Source organism: Carya illinoinensis, chromosome 10, assembly GCF_018687715.1.
Source record: "Carya illinoinensis cultivar Pawnee chromosome 10, C.illinoinensisPawnee_v1, whole genome shotgun sequence".
NCBI lineage: Eukaryota > Viridiplantae > Streptophyta > Magnoliopsida > Fagales > Juglandaceae > Carya > Carya illinoinensis.
In genome coordinates this window covers 34,833,755-34,854,686 of record NC_056761.1, presented here as the reverse complement: position 1 = coordinate 34,854,686, position 20,932 = coordinate 34,833,755, and the positions used below count along the sequence as shown (strand labels likewise).

The window sequence follows — 20,932 nt, the reverse complement described above, 5'->3', positions numbered from 1 at the left end:
TTGATTTGTTCATGGAGGTCATTGGCCTTGAACATCGGGTGCTTCTCGGCTACCCTAGCTTCAAGGACTAGCTCCAGTGTGTCTCCATCTGGTATGGGAATAAGGCGCTATTTTCGGTGGTTTACTACATCACCTTGAGTAATGCTATTTTTTATTATAAATTTTGTCATCCAGAATTACACTGGTGACACATTTTATTATAAACTGTTTAAATGGATAACCACTTAAAATCTGCTACATTTGCAAGTGTGATTAGCAATAACAAGATTTAGAATGAAGAACAACATTTTTCTTAGTGCCTTAAATTTGTCAATTTTAAGCACGATAAAGGGTAAGAAGATAAAACTATAATGATCATCCTTGCATATAATTTAAATCCTTGGAAAAAATACAAATATCATATAAAATTAAAGAAGTAAGACTTTTAAGTAGCATATATATGGGCATTCTAAGAAGAAAAATAACTCATTTGTAATCATGCAACTGCATGTAACAGTTAACAGCAACAAAATTAGAGATTTGGGATGGATTTTTTTCTTTTTCTTTTTTTTTTTTTTTTTATCGGTAAGAGGGCTGGGGACGGAAATTGCAGCAACTTCTTGCTGTCCTTCCCGGTTCCAGTCGTTGATGCAGAGTTCAGAAATGCCTTGCATGGTTTATAGGAACAGTAGGAATTAAAAGACTAGAGCAAGACAAACGTCCTGTTCCCTTGGTGGGACGAAAAAAGGAAATTTTTCAGATGAGTTCTAACCGAACCTTAAAACCCTTAATCATGACCCATGAAGATCTGCTGCCAGCTTCGTTCTTCTTCGATTGCATGGAACTACTAGATGATTCAACCCCCAAAATCCTCACCGTATTATAGAAATTGACTCTCAAAACATCAGAACGGAAGGAAACTAGTGATACAATATTTCGTTTTTGCGTCCAAATGCTCAGTATTTTCAGATCTCTGTGTGGTTTGGTTCGATACATAAGCAAAGAAAATGCCAAATGGATACGGGACAGGACTCTCAATCGCCATTAGTTTTGGAAGGGACGACATGCGGGTTTGATCTCTTCTACTTTCGATCATTTTGTTAGGATGTCCGCATTTATAGGAACACTACCAATATTGGGTAGAAAAAATTATGACCCTCCTCGCGAGTTTGCGAATGCTCGAATCACAGAGGCTTCAATTGGGTTAATTTGTATCATGATAGTGGAAATACTCGTGCATCCAGCACAAGCAGCAACTCCAGTCATAACTAAACCATTCAGTAGGCTTAGGGCGCTTCACAAATCACAGACGCCTCGAAGCCATGGTTCTTCAGGTTGAAGAGAGCGTGCGCTCGTCAATATTGTTTTTTTGGCATTGTGAGATGCTAAAAAAGCTAGAAAGGTTTTTTGCAGAAGCAGAGTTGGAACTGGATTTCTGGTTCTCATCGTTGCATCTGTTAAATAAACTCCTATAGTCTTAAGACAAAATGGTGGATCTGATCATATACTATTTATGCCTTGTAATTTAGAAATCTCGAAGGGTATCACCAAGAGTTGTTGTTGCTTTGGAGGAGTTCCAAGAACGCATGAACAATGATTTTGAGCTTTCAAAGAAAGAAGGGAACCCTAAATCGAAATTGCTGGAATCCGCGACCTAAAAATCAAGTATGTTGCAGCAGTTGGAAGGGAGTTGCAAAATACTGAGGTATCTCAGGGCATTGGGTTGGAGAAATCAACAAATGCAATTTCAATTAGGGTTCCAAGTACAGATGAAAATGTTGGCGAGAACATTGTAAGCTCCCTTCTCCAACAATCAAGGAATGTGGATGACAATTTATGCAAACAAGGTGAGAACAAGCTAAAATATGAGATGATTCTTTGTCGGTGTGTTCTAGGGTTCATCATCAATACTGTGACGAAAGAAACAGTTAGGATAGGGAAGGAAAAGAACTAGTCAAATGAAAGAATCCTTCAAGCACAAAAACTTGAGCAAGATTTCCTGTAAAGACAATGCTCTGCCTACACAATGTCTAGTGAGAAACCCTCCGAGCAACATTCAGGAGTATCTAGTAAAATCCAATTCCAACAGCCCCACAACCTAGAAACATTTAGAAGTGGGTAAAATTGGCAATAATGCAAGCACATGTAAGAGAAGAGTGATACGGCAAACCCAAGCTCTTGGACAACCTGATATCAAGGAACATATATGGCATCCATAAGAAATAGTTGAGCATTCAATGAGTCTAACATGATAATCCCAGGAATTTGAGCAAATCTAGAAATTGGAGCTCAAATCTCCTAATGAATGTAAAGACTAGATAGGATACTGAATAGTTTCATTTGACGTTCATAGAAACAGTAGTGTATACTCCAAAGTTCCTCAATGACAGGCCATTTTGATCCCTATGGCTATACCTGGATTTCCTACATGATATTATTGGCACCTCCCCTTCACCACACTGCCACAGCCAGCCAACAACATGCACTTGGAGACAGGGTATCTCAACAATCAAAATCAACAGTCTCACCAAAGTTAATGCAGTTGTTAAAACGCAAATACAAAGCAAAAATATGTTACTGAATGGATAAAGATTCTATCGAATTAAAGTTGTGAATTGTAAGGGAGCTCTATAGAAGCACCACAACCATTGTACGCGAAGATTTAAAGCATGCATTCATAGTTGTAAAGCAAAGACTTTGACTACAAGTTATATCCACTCATGAAACAGCTCAGTCTACAAAATAGTTTGACATCACTATTGTGAACACATCAAAATACGACAAAACCTCAGTTCCCTTCATATTTCGGGTCAGCCATCACATAATGGTATGCTATCACCAGTGCAAAAATGAAGACGCCAAGAAAATTGGCAAAGAAGCCGAGGTCTTGATCATCAAACATCTGTCAAAAAACATGCAAAAATAGCAAATTAATACCAGGAACCAGCCGTAATATCGCAATGCCCTTTCTCATTCTTGTTAAAACCGAATTCCCAGAAGTAAACAAGAACCATTAACAGAGGTCATATCAAAGATGAACTCAAGCTCAAACTATAATTTCCCTAGAATATAAGCGGCAAATTAAAAAGGAATGCTTTCTAGAAAGTCAGTTTCTTAGCCCGGTTACGGACTTAAACCCATCCCCATGGCCGTACAAGATACCCATTCAGCGCAGAAAGAGCAAATTTACGATTCATAAAGACAAAGATCAAGGACTGGAATCCAAACAAAGCCGAAGTTAAAACTGTGATTTTCTTTCCGGAGTTGACTGTAATTAATTTTACGGATTACCAGGAAAAGCAGCTCAGATTACAGGATCCCAGACCAAAATCTAACAAAAAAAAAATTCAATCCATAAACTTTGAAGCCCAAAATGGATCTAGTCAAATTACAAACAAATGTAAGATCTAGGCACCTCTAATTTTTTTGGATGTAAGATCTAGGCAACCACAGAATCAACAATGAGAACCAAATAATAGCACAGAAAATAAAAGGAAAAGAGATTAAAAAAGAGGGTATGAAACGCTTACGTTGTCGGGCAGGATTGTTTGGCTCGACCTCAATTTCGACCACGAAGAAAGGAGAGACTCAGGAATCCGTTTCTAGCTGTGCTATATAAGAAAGGAAAATGATACCTAGTCTACGGGTCTGCATAGTGGGCCGGGCTACTACAGTTGCTCCAATTGAGCTCACCATGAATCAGAGAAGTTGGGCCTAAATCCCAACCGCGAGTATGACCATCCTGCCCCGAAAGAAACTGGGTTAAGCGTATCGACCCCTCGGAACTCGGAAGTAGAAATGAAAGACTTTTATACCGATTCGGCGTGTTCCAATTTATCCGACGAGTATTGGCTATATTCATCATCTTCACATATTATATATTATATTTATTTCAATTTATTTTTTGAATAGTCAGGGCCACATATTCAAAATCTTCACTTATAGCGCAGAAATACTATAATTACAAACCGACTTTATAGAATTTACAGAAACAATAAAACCACCCCATCAACCAAAAAAACAAAATCCCATGAACCAACATAAAACAATCTAACGTGCCTATCAAATCAAAATACTAATCCTACGTTACTGACGAATATAAGATAAATCTAACTTTTCTAAATGTTAAAAACCTCTCAACTCTATACTATGCTGATCATAATCTTCAAACCCTCTAATGCAACCTTCCTCTCCAAATCGAGCCAACACATCAGTAATCTTATTTCTTTCTCTAAATTAATGAAAAATAAAAAAAGAAAAAAATCAAAAGAAACTTTGAAAAATTCTTCCCAAAATTTCCATGAGTACCAAACCGTACAACTCTTGGAATTAATCCAATCCACAATTACTTTTGAATCACATTCAATTTCAACTTGGGAAAAACCATTTTCTTTACACAGTTTTATACCTTCTAAAAGTGTTCTAAACTTTGCTTCATTATTAGTACGATGGCCAATCATATGTATAATTTTTTTATTTTTTATTTAAAAATAATTGTTTGAGTCATATCGGAAGTGGAAGTACTAACTTATTGAGTTTGGGAAAAAGAATACAAAAATATATAGTTGTGTTCAACTCATAACTATCTATATTCCTTCCTTGGAAACTTGAAATGGTATGGCATGGGATTTAGTAGAATCATTTCGACAACCAGAGATCATGTGCATTTATACAGTGATAAAATATTCAATTAAGAGTATATGGAACATATAAGGTTGAAGAATTGAATCGTGGCAGTCTCTTCAACTTTATAGTTGGAGTGCTTCAAGATGGCACATCCACTAGAAGTTTGCATGGAGATTCCAAATGGGAGTAGCGAATTATTATAGGTGTTTCTCTTTTCTTTTTCTTTTTTTGTTATAAGAAAATTACATTAAATTAAAACAAAAATTTAAGTTATATTAATTTAATGTAATACTTGCATTACAATTGTGACACCTACAATTTCCACGTACGGACACGTGGAGATCGAGGCGTCGGGATGATGACAACACAGGTCACCATCTTTTCGCCAAGTGTCATATATGTGTACATGCAACAAGTGTGCAATAAAAACACGCAGCTGATAATAAAAATATTATAACTAAGTACCAGAATTTTTCCTTATTTAATACAAATCCGATTAAAACATACATAATAAAATATTACAAGTTTCAAATATTGTTTCAAACCACACTACAAGTCATAAAACTGATAGAGATAATTTTAAACACCAAAGACTTCAAGTCAAAACTTTGGCGGAGCTTCCTCCTCGGGCTCAACCTCCTCTTCTTCCTCGACATCTACATCAAAATCTACAATATCAAAATAGTAACGCAGGTAAGTAAAAATCCAAACGCCACAAGATAAAAATATATTAAACTCAACAATATGCATGAAAGAATGCTAAATATACATATCTCATAAATCCACATTTTTCTACACAAGCCAAAAATTCCATTTTGGCCCAAAACATATCCTTTAAATAAAACTTTGCCATTAGCCCAGATAATGGCTTAAATTAAGGAAACCACCATTTTCCCAGAAAATGGATCACAACAACCTCAAGCAAAACCTCGCTATTTTTCCAGAAAATGGCTCGTATCTAATATCCAAAACCTGTTCCAATTATCGCATGCACCATGATCTCCCCTAGGGATCATCCGCACACTCTGGCTCCTGTGCCACACTGCAGGTAACGACTACGCATGTGACACCTAAACAAGCGATGTCCAGTCTCGCGCCCAGCGCGTACCTGGACCAGGCCATCCTCTAGTCCCCGCCAGCCTAGAAACCACGGAGTCGACATGACAGAATTACCGTATCGTGCAATCCGGTCATCGCTCAGCGACAACCCAGGTGATATCACTCAGTATTATCTACTCCCGAGTGGCCAGAGGAGCTCCACCGAGATAATACTCCATCCCGGCTTAGGGTTGTGATACTCACGCACCCAAAAACCCATTTACACAAATAAAACTAACTTTTCTCAATTTAATAAATGCACATGAATGCACCATGCAATACACACCTCAAGACACAATCCATCCAATAAATAATAAAATCAATAATAACAAACAACTTCGTCCTCAATGCATCCGACCCCCGACTCCTCAGACTCAGTCCGGAATTAACCAACCAGTTAATAAATTTATTGTAAAAGCAATAATATATTTAAATCTAAAATAGAGTTTGAAAAATACTTACAGCGTTATAAAATAATTTTCGAATGATCAGGGAGCTACAAACGGTGGAGAAAACACAACGTAATAGTATAAAATACACTGTGACTGTGGGTTGTAAAATACTCACTTTCGAACGGGGACAACCAAGACTTGAGATTGATAGAGAATGACCTAGAGATGTTTATGAATATAATAGAAGTGAGATTTGGCCGTGGGTGGTGGTGGAAATGGCAGTGGAAGTGAAAAAATTGTAAAACGGAGTTGAACTCATGGGAGCTGCTTCAGCAATGGATCAGAGCCGGAAATGAGTGATTTAGGACGGTAAGAGGTAGGTGATGAAGTGGTAAAGAGATGGTGGCCGGAGGTGAAACGACGGCGGCAAAAATGCACAAAACTGTGCGGCTTGGAGGGGCTCTCAGCGGCAAACAGCGGCTCGGATGGAGGTGAAATTTGGTGGGGAGGTGTGCCGGCCGGAGGGGAAGGTTTCTGGGTAGGTGGTGTCGACCATGTCGCCGGCAAGCGGGGTGCTGGGCGGCAGAAGCTGAACGACGATAGTGAGGAGAGAGACAGAACGTGTAGCACGCGGACAAGGAAGAAGAAAGGAAAAGAAGAAAAAAAAGAAAAGAAGGAAAGGAAAAAGAAAAGGAAGAAAGAAAAAGAAAAAATAGAAAAGAAAAAAAAAGATGGAGAAAAGAAATGAAGTCCAATCCTCACCTCCGGTATCCAAAAACTGATCCGACGGAAACAATTTTAAAAATTATAAAAAGACTGAATTAATTTAAACACCACATCAAACTAAAATATAATAAATTAAAATAAAAGAACTAATATTTTAATTAAATTAAAATACTCCTTCAGTGAAAATACACGTAAAAACGGAGTATCACATCCTCCCCCCTTAAAACAAATTTCGTCCTCGAAATTTGCAAGATCAAACACTAACTTGAAACAAGTCACATGATTCCACTGAGACCAAGTTTAAAAAATGTACCGTCATTTACTCAAACAAATAGGGATACTGCTCTTTAATGTCTGCTTCTCTCTCCCAAGAGAAATCTTAAACTAACGGATCCCCCCATGCCACCTTTACCAAAAGTATCGTCTTGGATTTCAATTGTTGCTCTTTCCAATCCATAATCTGCGAAGGAACAACCTCATAAGTAAGGTCCGATTGGAGCTGAATACGCTCTCTGTTGACAAAGGATGGGTCTTGTTATCCAAAACTCTTCTTCAAGAATGATACATGGAAGACATCGTGAATTTCTCCAAAATACTCTGGCAATGCAATTCTATAAGTGACGGACCCTACCTTCTCCAAAATCTGAAAAGGGCCAACATATCTCGAATCCAGTTTCCTACTTTTACCAAAACGCTTAACTCCTTTTATGGGAGAGATTTTGAGATAAACCCAATCACCTTCTTTGAAAGATAAATCTCTCCTCTTTGTATCTGCGTAGCTTTTCTGACGACTCTGAACTGCTGCCATTTTATCCCTTATAATTCGAACTTGACTTTGCATTTTTTGAATTAATTCGGGCCCAATTATTTTATTCTCCCCAACTTTATCCCAACACAAAGGCGATCTACACTTCCTCCCATAAAGAGCTTCATAAGAAGCCATCTGGATGAACGCATGAAACCTATTATTATAAGCAAATTCTATGAGCGACAAGTGATTTTTCCAACTTCCTTGAAATTCCATAACACATACTCGCAACATATCTTCAAGGGTCTAAATAGTGCGCTCTGATTGGCCGTCCGTCTGAGGGTGATATGCAGTACTAAACTTCAACTTAGTACCCAATGCTGCCTGCAAACTTTTTCAAAAATGAGATGTGAACCTTAGGTCCTGATCTGATACAATACTCTTCGATATGCCGTGCAACTGCACTATCTCTTTTACGTACAAGCGAGTCAACTTATCCAAAGAATCAGTGTTATTAACAGGCAAGAAATGAGCACTCTTAGTCAACTGGTCAACAATCACCCAAACCGAGTTCTTTCCACTAGGAGTCCTCGGTAAGCCCACTACATAATCCATCGTAATGTCGTCCCACTTCCACTCAAGAATAGGAAGGGGTTGGAGCATACTAGCAGGTCTTTGATGTTCGGCCTTGACTTGACGGTATGTACGACATCTCTCGATATACAAGGCAATATCCTTCTTCATCCCTTCCCACCAATAATTTTTCTTCAAGTTTAGATACATCTTCGTATTGCCAGGATGAACTGAATAAGGAGCCGCATGAGCTTCTGCCATAATTCGCTCCTTGAATTCTGAATCTTTGGGGACTACTCTACGATCTTGGAACCGAAGAATTTCATTCTTATCCATACTATAATGTAATGGCCTTCTAAATTTTCTGACTCTTTTTCTAATATCTAATAGCTTCGGATCCTTCCTTTGAAGAGTTTTCAATTTCTCAAAATCAACTAATCGAATATCAAGAATTGAAGATAACACTTCCTCTTGCTGTGAACTTTCAATAAGAAGTCTTCCCATCCTGCAAAGTAAAGAATCCAATCCTGACGATTCAGCTTCATCTTCCAAGTGCGACTTTCGACTCAAAGTATCTACAACTATATTTGCCTTCCTTGGATGATACTTGATCTCGCACTGGTAATCACTGATTAACTCTAGCCATCGCCTCTGCCTCATGTTCAGATTCTTCTGAGAAAACAAGTGCTTCAAACTCTTATGATTGGTGTATACTTCACAAACTTCTCCATACAAATAGTGCCGCCAGATTTTAAGAGCAAACACAATCGCAGTCAATTCTAAATCATGCGTCGGATAATTCTTCTCATGATCTTTTAGCTGACGAGATGTATAAGCAACAACCTATCTCTCTTGCATAAGGACACATCCCAATCCAAATTTAGACGCGTCGCTGAAAATTACAAATGGCTTGTACGGTTCTGGAAGTGCCAATACTAGTACAGTTGTTAATCTTTTCTTCAATTCCTGGAAACTTCTCTCACATTTGTCCGACAAAATAAATTCTACATTCTTTCTAGTCAAAGCAGTGAGAGGTCCGGATAAGCGAGAAAATCCCTTCACAAATCTTCGATAATATCCGGCAAATCCCAAGAAACTCCGAATCTCACGCACGATCGTCGTACGCTGCTATGACAAAATAGCTTCCACCTTGCTAGAATCAACAGCCACCCCGTCTCGGGAAATCACATGCCCAAGAAATTTAACTTCCTCCAACCAAAATTCACATTTGCTAAGCTTTGCATACAACTGGTGTTCTTTTAATTTCTCAAGAACTAGACGAAGATGATAAACATACTCTTCAAAATCTCGGGAATAAATTAAAATACCATCAATGAAAACTACCACAAATGAATCCAAATAAGGTCGAAATACCCGATTCATTAAGTCCATAAAAGCCGCAGGGGCATTGGCTAACCCAAAAGGCATCACCTTAAATTCATAATGCTCATATCTCGATCTAAAAGCAGTTTTGGGTATATCCTTGTATCTTATCTGCAAGTAGTAGTATCCTGATCTCAAATCAATCTTCGAGAACACAGCTGCTCCTTGAAGCTGATCAAACAAATCGTCGATCCGTGGAAGAGGATACTTATTCTTGATGGTCACCTTATTTAGTTCTCGATAATCAATGCACATTCTGAGAGTACCATCTTTCTTTTTAACAAACAGCACTGGCGCACCCCATGGCGAAGTACTTGGCTGAATAAACCCCTTATCTACCAACTCTTGCAACTGAACCTTCAACTCTTTTAATTCAGCTGGTGCCATACGGTAAGGGGCTTTATGCACAGGGGCCGCTTTAGGTTCCAAGTCAATAACAAATTCCAATTCATGAAAAAGGGGTAGCCCAAGCAAGTCATCCATAAACACGACAGGAAATTATTCCACAACTGGGATATCTACCAATGACTTCTTCTCAGACGGCGTAGACACCATTTAGACTAAAAAAGCGTTCGCTCCATAAGCAATCTCTCTTCTCACTTGAATTGCCGATATAACTACCGGTTTTTCTTTTAGTTTACTTCCCGCAAATTCCAAATAATCACCATCTGGAGTTAAAAGCTAATTACTCTACTTCTACAATTAATACTCGCAGAATATCGATATAGCCAATCCATCCCAAGGATAATATCAAATCTCAGCAGCTTAAATACAACCAAATCTGCATCCAGAAACCTTCCACCAAAATTCAAAGGAGAACCTAACGCAACTTTGGAACACCACACCACTTCGCCATTTGGGAGAGTCACTACTAATGATTTTGGCAAGGGTCCTGTAACCAAATTGCATATCCGAGCGAAAATGGAAGATACAAACGACTGAGATGCACCCGAATCAAACAAAGTGCAAGCATAAAATTCATATAAACGGACTCTTCCTGAACCAATCACATTAACCAATGAAATCTAAATACAAAGAAGAAACCAAATCACACCAAAAATCAAATCCAAGATTAAATTAGATCCATACCTGTAATCACTCCAGCATCATGGGTTGCTAGTGCCTCATCATCAACATTTTCGGGTGTAACAGCATAAACCCGAGCTTGCATTGTTTGCCTCTGATTTGCTCTTCCACCACGTCGACCTCCACAGCTTCCTTGAACTGGTTTAGGACACTCACGAGCAAAGTGTCCCTGCTGGCCACAATTATAGCATCGAGCCCCACTCGAAGGGCACTCACCCACATGGGCTCTATTACAACTTCCGCAAACTGGCACCCGTCCTCCCATACGTACACCTGAGGCCACTTGTGGTCGAGTCCCGGTCCGCTAAACAAACTTCTGAAGTGAACTAGAACTACTTCCTTCGCCAGTAAAACTCTGCCTCTTTTGTCCTAGAGGGGAGCCCATACTCAAATTAATCTCTCGCTCTGCAAGAGTGGCCAAGTCAACTAAATCCTGAAAAGTGGAAATCCGGTGGCAAAATACCATTCTGCGTATATCAGGACACGGACTATCCTGAAAACGCTCGGCCTGCATCTCCTCCATGGCGATGAGATGGGTAGCAAATCGCCCAAGTTTTATAAATGTTCGGGCGTACTGTTCCACGGTCATACTTCCTTGGACCAAGCTTGTGAACTCTCTTGCTTTTTGCCATCTCACAGAAGCAGGAAAGAAATGATCATTAAATTCTTTCTTAAAGCGCTGCTAAGACACAGCCGCAAAAGACCCCAATTCTAACTCCAACATTACTCTTTTTGTATCCCACAATTCAGAAGCAGTGCCTTGCAATAAATAACTAGTATAAAGTATTTGTTGCGCCTCAGTGCAACCACAAACTTCAAATGTTCTTTCTAAATCTCTAATCCACTTTCCAGTCCGAAGTGGATCCTCTTCTCCCGTGAAGAATAGAGTTCTATGCGCTAGAAAGCGCTCATAGGTGCATCCAGCCTGCACCGCCCTACTAGACTCTCCTTGTTGTGGCCTAAAATTTTACTGCATGAACTCAGTCATTTGCCTTAGCGCTTGGGCTATGGCATCGTCTCTAGGTGTATCATCCCGAGGCTCTTGAGTAGGCTTTCTTGGCCTTACCATCTTCCTGCCACAACACAACCTTTTACCCCCTTTAAATATCGAATAAAACAAGCAACATAAAACCACAACCAAAACCAAAACCATATAACAAGAAAATAAAATATACTAGTATACAATAACATAACTAAATAAATAAATACAAACAAGCTAACTCAAATAAATTCAAATCAAATAAAATATATCAAATAGCAAACTTTAAATAAAATAAATTTCAAATCATAACTTTTAAAAAAACTTTCTGGTACTAAACCTACGGGACATGTGGCTTTACCTAGAGCCAAACCGCTATGATACCACCTGTGACGCCCCCAATTCCCACGTATGGACACGTAGAGATCGAGGCGTCGGGATGATGACAACACAGGTCACCATCCTATCGCCAAGTGCCAAGTGTGTGTACATGCAACAAGTGTGCAATAAATACACGCAGCGGATAATAAAAATCTTATAACTAAGTACCAGAATTTTTCCTTATTTAATACAAACCCGATTAAAACATACATAATAAAATATTACAAGTCTTAAATATTGTTTCAAACCACATTACAAGCCATAAAACTGATAGAGATAATTTTAAACACCAAAGACTTCAAGTCAAAACTCTGGCAAAGCCGCCTCCTCGGGCTCAGCTTCCTCCTCTTCCTCGACATATGCATCAAAATCTACGGTACCAAAATAGTACCGCAGGTAAGTAAAGATCCAAACGCCACAAGATAAAAACATATTAAACTCAACAATATGTATGAAAGAATGTTAAATGCACATATTGCATAAATCCACATTTTTCTACACACGCCAAAAATCTCATTTTGGCCCAAAACATATCCTTTAGACAAAACTTTGCCATTATCCCAGATAATGGCCCAAATCAAGGAAACCACCATTTTCTCAGAAAATGGATCACAACAATTTCAAGCAAAATCTCGCCATTTTTTCAGAAAATGGCTCATATCCAATATCCAAAACATGTTCCAATTATTGCATGCATCATGACCTCCCCTAGAGATCATCTGCACACTCTGGCTCCTGTGCCACACCGCAGGTAATGACTACGCATGTGACACCTAATCAAGCGATGCCCAATCTTGCGCCCAGCACGTACCTAGACCAGGCCATCCTCTAGTCCCCACCAGCCTAGGAACCACGGAGTTGACACAACAGCGTTACCGTATCATGCGATCCGGTTGTCGCTGGGGGATGTCACTCAGTATTATCCACTCCCGAGTGACCAGAGGAACTTCATCGAGATAATACCACATCCCGGCTTGGGATTGTGATACTCACGCACCCAAAAACCCATTTATACAAATAAAACCAGTTTTTCTCAATTTAATAAATGCACATGAATGCACCATGCAATACACACCTCAAGACACAATCCATCCAATAAATAACAAAATCAACAATAGCAAACAACTCCGTCCTCAGTCCATCCAACCCCCGACTCCTAGACTCAGTCCGGAATTAACCAACCAGTCAATAAATTTATTGTAAAAGCAATAATATATTTAAATCTAAAATAGAGTTTGAAAAATACTTACAGCACTATAAGATAATTTTTGAATGATCAAGAAGCTGCAAACGGCGAAGAAAATACAACATAACAATGTAAAATACACTATGGCCGTGGGTTGTAAAATACCCACTTTCGAACGGGGACAAAACAAGACTTGAGATTGATATGGAATGGCCTAAAGATATTTATGAAGCTAATGGAAGTAAGATTTGGTCGTGGGTGGTGGTGGAAATGGCGGTGGAAGTGAAAAAATGGCAAAATGGAGTTGAGCTCGTGGGAGCTGCTCCGACAACGGATCGGAGCCGGAAATGGGTGGTTTAGGACGGCAAGAGGTAGGTGATGAAGTAGTGAAGAGATGGTGGCCGGAGATGGAATGACAGCGGTGAAAATGCACAAAAATCGTGCGGCTTGGAGGGGCTCTCGACGGCAAACGACAGCTCGGATGGAGGTGAAATTTGGTGGGGAGGTGCGCCGGCCGAAGGGGAAGGTTTCTGGGTGGGTGGTGTCGACCACGTCGCCAATGAGCGGCGGTGCTGGGCGGCAGAAGCTGAACAACGATAGTGAGGAGAGAGAGAGAGAGAGAGAGAGAGAGAGAGAGAGAGAGAGAGAGAGAGAGAGAGAGAATGTGCAGCGCACGGACGGGGAGGAAGAAAGAAAAAGAAGAAAAAAAGAAAAGAAGGAAAGGAAAAGGAAAAGGAAAAGAAAAAAAGAAAAAAGAGAAAAGAAAAAGAAAAGATGGGGAAAAGAAATGAGGTCCAATCCTCACCTCCGGACTCCAAAAACTGTCCAACGAAAATAATTTTAAAAGCTATAAAACGACTGAATTAATTTAAACACCACGTCAAACTAAAATATAATAAATTAAAATAAAAGAACTAATATTTTAATTAAATTAAAATACTCATTCAGTGAAAATACACGTAAAAACGAGATATCACAACAATACTTGCAACTAATGATAAAATAAAAATAAATCAGAATAATGACGGGAATAGAATAGATATGAGATCAACATGGTATGGTAATAAAATAAATCTACACCTACGTAGGAATCAATTTATCAATTTATATCCATGTGCATGTTAGATATGAAAAATAATAATTGCAATCTTATAGTGTAGAAACTTCAAGCGATCTTTTTGAAAAAAATAGATAAATATAATATTTATATGAAAAATCATTTTCTTTATGGCGGATCTTTTTTTTTTTTGTTAAAGTAAATACCTAAAATTTATACATTTCTAGTATCTAACATTATTCATATAAATATAAAATACTGAAATCCAGAGAAGTGCCACAGGTTCCTTACACACGATAGCATGTTCTTGTAACACGGCAAGAAGCTTCTCTCCTTTATTTGACCAAAGTGTAATCCATTACTATATTGCAAATGGGAATGCATTCTCCTATTACAGGTGTTATAGGGAATGCGGCATTAACTTCAAGAGATTTCTTCTCCAATCATCTCCAAAAACTAGTAATCAAATTTACATACACAAGGACTTTCTTCCATGTATGGCCTTCTCCAAAGCCTCCTCCTCGACCCCTTCGACGTGCGAAGTATTTTTGAGTTTTAGAGGAGAAGATACTCACAACAACTTTACTGCACACCTACACAATGCTTTGCACCTAAGGGGAATCAATACCTACATAGGTGAGGAGCTTAGAAGGGGAGAGGAAATTTCACCAGCACTTTTCAAAGCCATTGAAGAGTCGAGGATTTCCATTCTTGTGCTATCGGAAGATTATGCATCATCCACTTGGTGCTTGGACGAGCTTAAGAAGATCCTTGAGTGTGAGAGAAGAAGGCAACAAATTGTTCTACCAATATTTTACCTTGTAGATCCATCAAAAGTATGGCATCAAAGAAAGAGTTTTGGACAAGCATTGACTAAACATGAAGGTAGATTTAAGGATGATATGAAGATTCAGAAATGGAAGGAATCCCTAAAAGAAGTGGCCAAGTTGTCTGGATTCCATTTAAAGAAGGAAGGGTACTGTATTTCTAACTCTACTTGTACCTTTCATTTTATTGTTCGATCATAACTTCAACCATCATTTTCTTTTATGTTTTCCTCTTATCTCTATTGTGTTTTGTGCTTTTTTTGTCATTATTATATCAATTTATGTAACACATTTTTAAGTGGCTTCTTCTATGCAAGCACTAAAAGAAAAAAAAAAAAAAAAACCATTTAAAATTTAGCGCATGATCAATATTATGTGCTGTTGGGACAAAAGAAAAACCCAGGAAAGCAATAATATTTCTGTTATAAACTTAGTCAATACATGCATGTCTAAGTTAAAGAGTATTTTAACTTCAAAGAAACCCAAGTGATAGTTCAAATCTTCACAATTCAACCAATCACATTAATGGAGTGCGTGTAAAAGTGACTTCACATAAAATTTTTATTAATATCTCATCTTAAAAAAACCAACTAAAATCCGAAATACATCTAGTTTTTGGTAATTTGAATTGCAACCAAAATAGAAGAGAGGAATTACTAATTTGTCCAGGTTACCGCATGCAAGAAAACTATTAAGAGAATAACTAGATTCGAGAATGGGATTATAAAAACGTTTATAAAGTTAATAATGCATAGAAAGGGATTGAAAAATATGAGAAGAATTGTGGACAAACCATAAAAGGATTGGGAAGGGGAAAGCTAATTCCTAACGTAGCTCGTATCCTACCAATGTTATTTTATTAGAGGAAAAATAGAAACTCTTTAGTAGATTATGCTTCTATGGCTTTTAATATGTCCAACTCAACTAAAGTTTTCTTCCTTTTTTATTCAAAGGAATGAATCAAGATTTATTCATGAAATCGTTCAATGGGTTGACTCGAAAATTATATATCATCCTGAGTTGCACGTTGCCAGATATCTAGTTGGAATAGAGTCTCGTGTACAAGATATCAATTTGTTATTAGGTATTGAGACCAAGGATATACGCATGGTAGGGATTTTTGGAGTTGGTGGAATCGGGAAAACTACTATCACCAAAGCAGTCTATAATCTAAACGCTTATCGGTTTGAGGCAAGTTGTTTTCTTCCAAATGTTAGAGAAACTTCAAATCGAAAATGCGGTCTACTCCGATTGCAAGAGACACTTCTTTCTAAGATCTTAAGAGGTTCAAATTTGAATGTTAGCACTGATGACCAAGGTATCAATGTGATAAAAGAGAGGTTTCAATGTAAAAGGATTCTTTTTGTTATTGATGATGTGGATCAACTGGAGCAATTGGAAAAATTAGTTGGAGATCATGATTGGTTCTGTTTAGGAAGCAGAATCATCATAACAACAAGAGATCAAAGTTTGTTTACTAATCATAAAGTTGATTCAATATACGAGATGAAGAGATTGGATCGAAAAGAAGCTTGTGAGCTCTTTAGCTGGAATGCTTTTAAAAGAAACAAACCAAATGATGAATATACAAACCTTGCAAAACATTTTATACGTTATGCTGGAGGCCTTCCACTAGCTTTAAAAGCGCTTGGTTCGGATCTATATGGTAGAAGTATACGTGAATGGATAAGTGCTTTGAATGACTACAAAAGAGTTCCTCACCATGATATTCAAAGAATATTAAGAACAAGTTATGATGGGTTGCGTGAGAATGAAAAGAATATTTTTCTTGATATTGCATGTTTCTTCAAAGGAGAGCGTGCAGATTACGTCATTAAAATATTAGACAATTGTGGGTTCTCTCCGGATATTGGTTTAGAAAAACTTATGGATAAGTGCCTCATAACTATTGATAAGCATAACATATTGGGGATGCATGACTTACTGCAAGAAATGGGTAAGGAAATTGTTCGTGAAGAATCACCTAAAGAACCTGGCAGACGCAGTAGATTATGGTTTTATGAAAATGTCCGCCATGTACTTGAAGACAATACTGTAAGAATTGCACAGAATAACACTTTTAATTGTATATTTGTTTCCTTCTCACAAATGAAATGCTCTAGAAAAATATTGAGTATCTTTTATATTAAAGTAGTAAAAGAAGTAAATAATACTATACATTTATATTGAAGATAAAAACATGAAAATTAACGTACAGAGATGATCATGGAATCTATGTTTCGTAAATATAGTGCTATTGAATAGAAATAACATAATAAAAAAATCATATAGAACTACTCGATCTCTGTTGTATTCAAAGACAGCCAACTTTTATGAGTATCATCATATGGTATACTTTGTGTTGATTTTGCTAGATATCCTACTAACATATTGTCTTATTAGGGGACAAACAAAGTTGAAGGCATAGTGGTAGATATTCCTAAAGGTGATGACAGGATTTGTTTAAGTCCCAAAGCTTTTGTGAAGATGAAAAAATTCAGATTGTTTATAAATCGTAATGCACGTTTTTCTGGAAAGCTTAATTATCTTCCTAACGAGTTAAGAATACTTGATTGGCCTGAATGTCCTTTACAATCATTGCCATCCAATTTCCATGGGAAGAAACTCGTTGAATTTAGAGCCACATCAAGGAACTAGGGCAAGGATTTGAGGTACAACTATGATATCCAATAATGTTTTTTTTTTTTTCAACTACATTGTAGTCGTCCTTTAATCTAATATGCTTTATTTTCTTTTTCTTTTTTACAGAGTTCTCCAAACTTAACAATTATGGATTTCTCCTATTGTGAGTCTCTTATAAAAATTCCAGATCTTTCGAGGAGCCATAGTTTGAAGAAATTGAATCTTAGTTGCTGTACAAATTTAGTTGAGATTCATAATTCTGTTGGATTTCTTGATAAGCTTGTTTCTTGGAGTCTTTACGGATGCTCTAACCTTAGGGGTCTTCCAAGAAGCCTCAAGCTAAGATCTCTAGAATGGCTTAACTTTTATGGTTGTTCAAGCCTTATTGACTTCCCTGAAATCGAGTGTGAAATGAAACATTTAAGACAGATTGGATTGGAAGACACTGCTATAAAAGAGTTACCTTCATCCATTGGGTACCTCACTGGACTGCAATCAGTATATTTGAAAGGCTGCAAAAACCTTATTCGTCTCCCAAGCAGTATTCTTCAATTGCAACATCTAGAGTCTCTTCATCTCAATGATTGTCCAAATCTTGTGAAGAATGTGGAGGATAATAAACAATCTATGGCATCTGAATATGAAACTTTATCAAATGCAGAATTACTCCACTGTTACCTGTATCAGATTCAAGCATTTCTGATGATGATTATTCCACAATAGCATTTCCATTGTATCTTGAAAGCTATGTGCTATCAAAATCAAGTTTTTTTAGGAAATCTAATTGCTTGACCACTTTGTCTTGGTTAGACCTATCAGGGAGTGATATTGTTAGCCTTCCAGAAAGCATGAAAGGATTTGTAGGATTGAGGCGCCTTTATGTGAGGTATTGCGAGCAACTTCAAGAAATTCCAAAACTTCCACCAAATATAGTAGAGATATATGCCAGTGGATGCAAGTCATTGGAAAGCTTTCCAGAAGTCACAAGAAAATTACAATTCAATATATGTGACTTATAAGCACTAGATTTCATGACTTGTCTGGATGCGATAAAATGCTGTTGAGTATAAGGAATCATGTGGCAAATCCTTTATTGTGTAAGGTACATCTCTCTCTCTCTCTCTCTCTCTCTCTCTCTCTCTCTCTCTCTCTCTCTCTCTCTCTCTCTCTCTCTCTCTCTCGTGCATTTGTTTATAGGTTGTAATGCTGAAATATTTTTGTTATGTTTGTTTGGTAGGGACATGACTATTTAGATGGTATTGTGTTTCCTGGAAAGAGGATTCCAGACTGGTTCAGCCATCGAAAGGGGATTTTAGAAAGGAATTCATGTGAAATAGATATTAGAGGACACCAATGTTTGGATGATGAGATCAGGGGAATTGCTTTGTGTGCTATTGTTGGACCTGTTCGTTCATTGCGCCCACGTCCTATTGTTAGTGCTAGGATCATAGGAAATGGTATCCTGAGGTACATTCAAAAACAAACATTTAATCTATTTGCATCTGATGGAGCCCAAATGGGGTGAGATCATATATGGCTAGGGTACTCTGTTCTTGAATCTTTTGAGCTAAAGGAAGAGAATCTTCGGGTTGAGTTTTTTACTGAACGGAGTTCGATGTTCTTTAAAAGTTGTGGAGCCCATCTGGTACATAAACATGAAAAGAGTGTAGAAGATTATCCAAGTGTCCTCCATGAGAAGGTTGAAAACATTGAAGAAACTGTGATTTCTGTAGATTTAATGGAGGGTAATCAACTTTCTAAGAGGCGCCTAGATGAGGATGATGATCCCAACTTGGAACTCAATTGGTACCCACTACAGAAGAGACATTGTTCAACCTCGGGCATCAAAGTCTTGGATTTGGAGAATTCTCAAGGACTAAAAGATTCAAAGGAAGATTTGAATTTGGAGCTGGATTTTTAACTTGGGTGGTTTTAGGTACAATGTTTAAGTTTTCTTTTCTTTTTCTATGCCTTATCAATAGCCAAACTGCACAGTGAAATATGTATGGGATGACAAATATATCAAGACTAAAAATATTACCTACTAGTATTTCTGATGGAAGCATACTGCTTTTGCATTTCAACATAGTTCTTGAGGGCCAAAATTCAAAAGTGCCTGCAGTTGGTATATATATGTCATTCTCATAATGTGAGTTTTCTCTATCTTACTTTAGAGTGCCCAAATAGAAATGGGAGGTCTTTATTTTGGGGGCCCGAAAGCTGGAAAGCAAGGTGCTGCTCCTTTGTTTACACGAGTATGTGCCATAAAACACAAAGAAATACCAAAAACTAATTACTAGGCCATCAACTTAAAAATGGATGGAAGCAGCTACTTAGACTCCTTTCAAAATTCAAAAACCAGCATTTGGTTTAACCGATCATCAGCTAGTTTTGTATGCATAGCTAACTAGTTCCTGTAGTAAGCTGACTATCCTAGAGGCTTTAAGAGAAATGATACATCTACACACATCTACACACACTTTTTACACACTCTACATGAGTTTGACATATCGTTAACTTCTAAAATAAAAATAACAGAGAAAAATCAGACTAAATGCATGTAATTTTTTATGTAAAGTTCATATCAAAACCATTCTGATCTCCTGGGATGCATCTCTCTTGGCTGTGACTCTATCGTGACTTCACCCTTCTCCTCGTCCTGACTTTGTCGTCTTGCTCACTTGGACTTTGTTTGTACTATTACAATATCTCATCATTCTTTCAGACGTGTAATAATCTGAAAGTGAAGGAGAGGTCTGAGTAGAGAGTAATGACAAGGAGGAGGGTAAAAGAGAAATGAACTTCTTCTAACAATACACATTTTGATAGCTTCAGATCTGAAAATGAAGTAGAGATTTGAGCAGAGTGAGAATGATAGCAGAGCTTCTTACCATAGACGAAGCCATGAAGAGAACTGAGTTTCATCTGAATTGATAAAAAAGAAAAGGCAAAAAAAGATGATCAGGCCCTTTTTTCTTGTATTTTTTTTTAAATTATTATTATTATTATTATTCCATTTCATATTTTAATTTATTTTTTACATAAGAAAAAACTGATTTTCAAGCCACATGCTAAGAACAATTTAGATTAAAGTTTTTTCATAGGTGCTACTCAATTTCATGATTTTGTCCCTTCAAAGTCAGTCATTCAAATTGGTTTTTTTATGAGTTTTTTATTTTTTATTTTTTAAATATTAAAGAAAAAAATACACAAATACACTAGTGGTAATATTTTAAAAAAATTACAAT

The 20,932-nt window shown here is 37.5% G+C and overlaps 2 protein-coding genes across 2 annotated transcripts; one reads left to right on the top strand and one right to left on the bottom strand.

The window, feature by feature from the left end:
• Positions 1-2,675: 2,675 nt before the first annotated feature.
• LOC122278151 (dolichyl-diphosphooligosaccharide--protein glycosyltransferase subunit 4A) lies at positions 2,676-3,559 on the bottom strand. The gene is made up of 2 exons (XM_043088252.1): positions 3,510-3,559; positions 2,676-2,881 (listed from the first exon to the last, which is right to left on the bottom strand). Exon 2 carries the CDS (start codon positions 2,879-2,881, stop codon positions 2,768-2,770), a length of 114 nt encoding a protein of 37 aa, XP_042944186.1. The 5' UTR covers positions 3,510-3,559; the 3' UTR covers positions 2,676-2,767.
• An 11,152-nt stretch (positions 3,560-14,711) lies between these two features.
• Positions 14,712-19,605, top strand: LOC122278677 (disease resistance protein RPV1-like). Its single transcript, XM_043088862.1, has 6 exons — positions 14,712-15,190; positions 16,076-17,096; positions 17,811-18,250; positions 18,346-18,664; positions 18,922-19,151; positions 19,314-19,605. The coding sequence occupies exons 1-6, from the start codon at positions 14,712-14,714 to the stop codon at positions 19,603-19,605; spliced, it is 2,781 nt and encodes a 926-aa protein (XP_042944796.1).
• Positions 19,606-20,932: the final 1,327 nt, after the last annotated feature.